Genomic DNA, 6,000 nt, shown 5'->3' with positions numbered 1-6,000 from the left:
AACTTAGGCTAATTTTGCGGGAAATCAGCATAGTCCCCGCGGGATAGAGATAAACGAATTCTTCGCAGATGAAGTCGCGGGCAACAGATAGGTAGCGCATAATTATTTTTTACTTTTTAATTGTCTTTTCAAGCAGCGTTTTTTTCGGGCGTTTTTATTTTATTTTTGCTGGCGTTTTTTTAAGTCGGGGGTTTTTTAAATTTTAAATTTAAGTTTTTATTTCATGTTTTTTAAACTTTGATATATATTTTTTTAAAGTGTACTAGTGTGTTGGATATCCTGGCTGCAGCATCAGCTCATCTTGTTGCCACCATTACATTGTATGTAGAATAAATACTGATCAAAAGGAATCAAACACGACATATCTGCTATTATTTTTTCAAGAGTATACTGGTGTGCTGAATATCCTGGCTGCAGCATCGCTCTCGTGTTGCAACCACTGCATTGTATGTAGAATAAATTACTGATCAAAACGAATCCAAACACGACATATGTGCTTATTTTTTATAGAGTGTACTATTGTGCTGGATATCCTGACTGCAGCATCAGCTCATCCTGTTGCCACCATTGCATTGTTTGTAGAATCAATACTGATCAAAACGAACCCAAACACGATATATCTGCTATAGTTTTATTAAGAGTGTACCTACTAGTGTTCTGGATATCCTGGCTGCAGCATCAGGCCGAGAATTCCATAATCTTGCATAGCTATATAGCATACATGGGTGTTTCAAATTTTAAGTCCAAATATGTTTGAAAGTAAAGTAAATATCCATTATGCGTCTAAGATTCCTACCGCAGCGAACAAAAGAGCTGATGATCTTGAAACGGCTGAACCGATTTTGATAAATCATGACTAGATCCATCGCTAGAAAACCAGCTTTCTTATAAAAAAATTCGCATTCAAATCGGTCCACCCGTTTAAGAGCTACGGTGCCACAGACAGACACACAGACACACATAGCGGTCAAACTTATAACACCCCTCTTTTTCGTCGGGGGTTAAAAAGTAGCCTATATCACTCTGTGGCCCATAAACAATCTCTATGCCAAAATCACGTCGATCCGTCGCTCCAATGCGACGTGAAAGACGGAAAAACATACAAACACATACACTTTCGCATTTATAATATTATTATGGATATATATGGCATTCAACCGTTTTATTTTGTCTGACTCTAATACATACATGACCGGGAATCGAACCTAATCAAAATCTCTGTGAGCAATGTTACAATTCTGCACATTTTCGTTATTTTTGATGATGTAAATCATAAGTGAAAAGAAACATATTTTACAAGATTTTATTCGACTTGCAATGTACGAGTATGTATGTATTATAATTAGAAACTAAAATGAGAATACAAATTTAAAGTACATTAGCTTAGCACAGCAGTACTTATACTGATTACAGATTAGATGACAATGCAAGACAAGTATAGTCAACAAAAAGTATTGTGAGAAAAATAAAAGCTTACACAAATAAAACCAAAAATGATATTATTAAGAAAAAATTTTGCTGACTGTACTTTTTATCGACTGTACTTGCATTGTCAACTAAAAATACATTTCTGTATTAAGAGATTGTCATGTTCAAAATTACATTTCCGTCTAAATCTTAAATCTATTTCTATTCTCTTCCATTAACCATTGAGGAGTTTCGTGGTACTTCTATGCCTCTTTTTTTATGGAAAAATGCATGTCCTTGGAAAACAGGTTATGCTCCTTGGCTTCTTCTTGCAACCAAAATAAAAACACCAAGTGTGTTTACATCCACCTGAAAAAAAGATCAAAATTATTATAAATCCTTACTTATATTTAATATTATAAACATGAAAAACTCTGTCTGTCTATCTGTTAACTTTTCAAGCTTCAACCGCTGAACTGATTTAGCCGAAATTCATTATGTAGGTAGTTGGAGTCCCGAGGAAGAACATAGGCTACTTTTATCTCACAGTTTAATCCCGAAAAAAATACATAGTACTTGCAGGAAAGCAATAAGCGAATTCTTCGTAGACAGAGTCGCGGGCAACAGGTAGTTATAATATAATGTTTCACTAACCACAGAAATTTTTACTCTATCATAATATTTTAGCCAATGCAGAACAACATCACCTGTCGCATCAATCACATGTCAGTTGATATCTAAGTAAATGGTCACAATATAGGTAATATGTTTTTGTTATTCTGTGCTCTCAAACAACTTTGGTCCGGCAACATATTCAACTTTTGATGCCCTAAAATGTAATGTAAAAAAAATAGACAAGAAACTGTATTGATATACTTTTGTACTTACGTTCATCCATTTTACCGGTGCGGACAAGAGTGCTTTATCTCCTTTGATTTAGGCAACATTGTATACTTATCACTGGTGTCAAAATATTCTAGACTCATAGCCATGTGTGGCAAGTTCCTTGAATCTGCTCGCACAAATTCACTCATTTCGTATTGAAAGGTGAAGCCGCTAAAATAGAAAATATGGTCAAAAGTCAAGCCAAGTGTCGTCGAGACTGCAGATAGCGTTGTCGAAGAAGCAGAGCCAAAATAGTCGTCGAAACTATCCAATCGTGGTCCAATTATCATGCAAAGGTCGTGGAGAAATGCGGCAAACTTTAAAGTACTGAGTTTGTGCTGAGAGATCTTTAAAAATTATCCAAAAAACACTGATCGCACCAAATCGCAAAGTAAATAAAACGGTTTTAGGTTAGATTCTACTTGACGGTGACAGCAGTGACAGTTGACTTCGTTTTTTTTTTATACTGTTTCTACTAAGTACTAAGCCCTCAACGGTTCTGCAATTTCAATCACACAAACGTCATATCGACCACTTAAAAAAATATTTCTAATTAATAAGAGGAAATAAAAATAAAAGAGCTGCAGTTCCTCGATTATTAAGACGTCGACTATCGAAGAAAAATATAATTAGCACCTCTTCAAAAAACTTTACTTAGCCAATTGTATTACGCTGCTGTTCTACATATTTAGTATTTAAAAGGCTGTGGTAGCCTAATGTTCTCCAGCAGAAGACCGTAGCTTAAGGGCCTACGCTAGCTGACGCAGTTTGCGCCGAGGTGGTGGACGCCTATTTGAAATAGTACATTGTGTCTTAAGGGCGGATAATAAGGAATGCCTGAAGTCGAACACTAAGGGCTTTAATGAGTTGATATTCGTAATTTTAGTGCCGCCGTGCGACATACAATACTAATAATAATGTTTTTCATCACACTTGCGAATAAAATTGTATATTTGTAAAGCAAAATTAATATGTTTACAAATAATTGCCGATACCTGCTGCGCTCTTGGCAGCGCCAGCACCCCGCGCCCTCCCCCTTGTCGTGAGCCGCAGCGCGCGCAGCAGTATCAGTACGTGCAATGACTCATTTATCGACCTTGAGTTTCATGACAAGAACAAAAGGTCGAGGGTTTTATTTGGGGGGTTGCAACTAGGGTAGCTTGCACGTTACGACACTGTTTACGAGCAAGTGTGATGAAAAATAGTATGCCGCGTTGCTTGCGGCGGATTTTACCTACACCCATGCCCGCAGGCGGGCGCCAGCTCCGTGCATACGTGCCAGCTAGCGTAGGCCCTAAACTCGGACCCACACCTCTGAATTTTTCGGGATTTGGGACACATTTCGAATCACACAAGCTCTACGATGAAAAACCTGTGCACATTGTGAGGAACTTGTGCACACTGCGGAATAGTTCAATATTTAGTGTGTGTGTTTCCCACCCGTGGTGTTCTGCGTGGGAACTACAGCTCGAGCTCTCTCATTCTGAGACTTATTTAGGCTAAGATGATGGATGATGTATTAACACGTTGAACGCCAGCCTTAAAACCATGATTAGTCCAGTTGGGTTCAGGGAGCCGCGGCGGACACTGGTGTCCGCATGCCCTTGATTTTTTCGGAAGCCTCTAGACAGCCGACGGATTGCGTTTCGACTGTTTTTACTCCGGCAAGTGACTCACTTGGCCCGTAAAAATTCGAAAGGATATAGGATTTATGGACTTTTCAAACTCATGTTTCTAAAAGTATTAACTTAGTAGACGTAGTTTAATTTATTTTTAACCGCGAGCACAACGGAAAAAAAACGAATGAGTCGTCGTTCTGGAGCTCGCGGATGCGGGTGGCGCGGCGCGGGGTGGCCGGCAGCGTGACCCGCGCGGCCTCCCGAGATGGAAATGATGGTTGGGCGTTATCGCAGGCCGCGACGGACACTGGTGTCTGCGTATGATATCTCGCAAAGTAATGATTACATCATTGTTTCCGTAAGAGTCCTATAAGTTTTAAGTTATCCTGATGATAAATAAACAAAGAACAAAACACACTAACAGTTTTTGGACGGAGGAAAGTATGCTGACGGACACATGATGTCCGCCATGGCATTCAACGTGTTACGAGGAAGTAGAGTAATGGTTTTTATTCCAGCATAACAAGCTTACGTAAACGAATATGGTTATTTTACGAGTATAATATCGAAAATATAAATTGAAACATAGATGCACAGAAAAACCAGAAAAAGAGACCAGCGCTGGGATTCGTACCCAGGTCCTCAGCACTGGGCCAGCCCAGTGGTGTAGCGGTTTAAACACGCAGCATGGAATGCTGAGGACCTGGTTCGATTCCCAGCGCTGGTCTCTTTTTCTGGTTTTACTGTGCATCTGTTTCAGTTTTTTTTTTATGGATTTTACGGGATGACCGTAAAAGTAACAAAATTTGGAATTGAACTAAAAAATACAAAATACTCCAAAAAATAAACAATCTTATTTTTATAATGTATCTCCACTGACCAGGCTTAGAGGGCGCGGAACTTGGCTTCCTTGACCTCGCGGTTGCCGAGGCACACGTCAGTATCCGTGGACTCCGGGAAGATCTCGCACTGGAGGTAATCCGGCATCGACAGCCCAAACACCTCGAGAAGAAGCCGCAGCGACGCATGGTCTCTGATGAAGAACAGCATTCTTAAGCACGGTTTCCACGCGGACGGAGTGGACTCATTAATGACTTAGTTTAAATTATATCGACGAATTTCATTGAGTTCGGGTAAATATTTTCATGCAGTCGATCGTCATCCATGCGGAGTCCGCTCCTCTCGCTATGTAAAATCTTGCTCTTCAAGAAATATTAAATATATTTATTTATATATAATTAAATATGTATTAGACATTAAAAATTATAGATAAGATGAAATAAATTATTTAATTATTTTAGAAATATTTAGTTTACCTCATTCATTTATGATATTGATAAAACCTATATTTTTTTCTATCTTCTTCTATTTACGTTTTTACTGTGTTTTTGTTGTGATGTAGTGTGTTTTTTTTATGTCAATAAAATGTTATGAGTTTGAGTTTGTATACATATCACAAAACACAGATAGTTCAGAAGTCAATCTCCTGTATGTACTTCACTTTTCATACCTACGCTCGGCGGTCGCTCTAAGGTTGTCAACTATAGCTTATATGCACCAAAACACCAAAAACAGAAATATCTTGCGACTATTTCGTTATCGGCGAAATTCACGATTATTTAATTTAAACAACCTTCCACTGAACAGTTATATTTAATAACGTTTTTTTGTTGCTCCATTATTGCATAAAAAAGTTCACAGACGCGTGTATCAAGCGGGTGGCACTCGCAGGTGACTGAGAGAGTGAGAGTTTAAGGTGTAAGTATAAGTTATTTATATTTTACTTTGTTATTTACTCTTCAAAAATAATCTTTTATATAAATAGTAACTCACCTTGACATAGGCTTCTGCAGGGCCGCACCATGTGACCCAAGGGGCCACATTTGGGCACAAACAGGGAGCACAAGAAAAGGGCAGTGAGCTCGTAGCAACGCACGTCCACCACAGCGTCATATATCTCCAGGTCCTGAGAACAAAAATACATTTAGGGGGTCCCATGCAAAATAACTTTCTGACAAGTTTCTTGCGGCGCATTCTTCGTGGCAATGATGGTCTTTCCGAAAGCGTTAGTAGTTTAAATAAATTAAAT

General features: G+C 38.6%; 1 protein-coding gene across 1 annotated transcript in view; it reads right to left on the bottom strand.

Annotated features, from left to right (window-relative positions):
- Positions 1-6,000, bottom strand: part of LOC141437964 (atrial natriuretic peptide-converting enzyme-like) — a gene marked incomplete in the record, with an annotated part of 181,873 nt that overhangs the window by 56,748 nt on the left and 119,125 nt on the right. The window contains 1 exon segment of the mRNA XM_074101573.1: positions 5,745-5,877. Coding sequence (XP_073957674.1) covers positions 5,745-5,877 — 133 coding nt within the window.

Source organism: Choristoneura fumiferana, chromosome 18 (genome assembly GCF_025370935.1).
Source record: "Choristoneura fumiferana chromosome 18, NRCan_CFum_1, whole genome shotgun sequence".
In the NCBI taxonomy this organism is placed as follows: Eukaryota; Metazoa; Arthropoda; class Insecta; order Lepidoptera; family Tortricidae; genus Choristoneura; species Choristoneura fumiferana.
The sequence above is the reverse complement of the archived record's forward strand: the minus strand, read 5'-3'. Positions and strand labels throughout refer to the sequence as shown.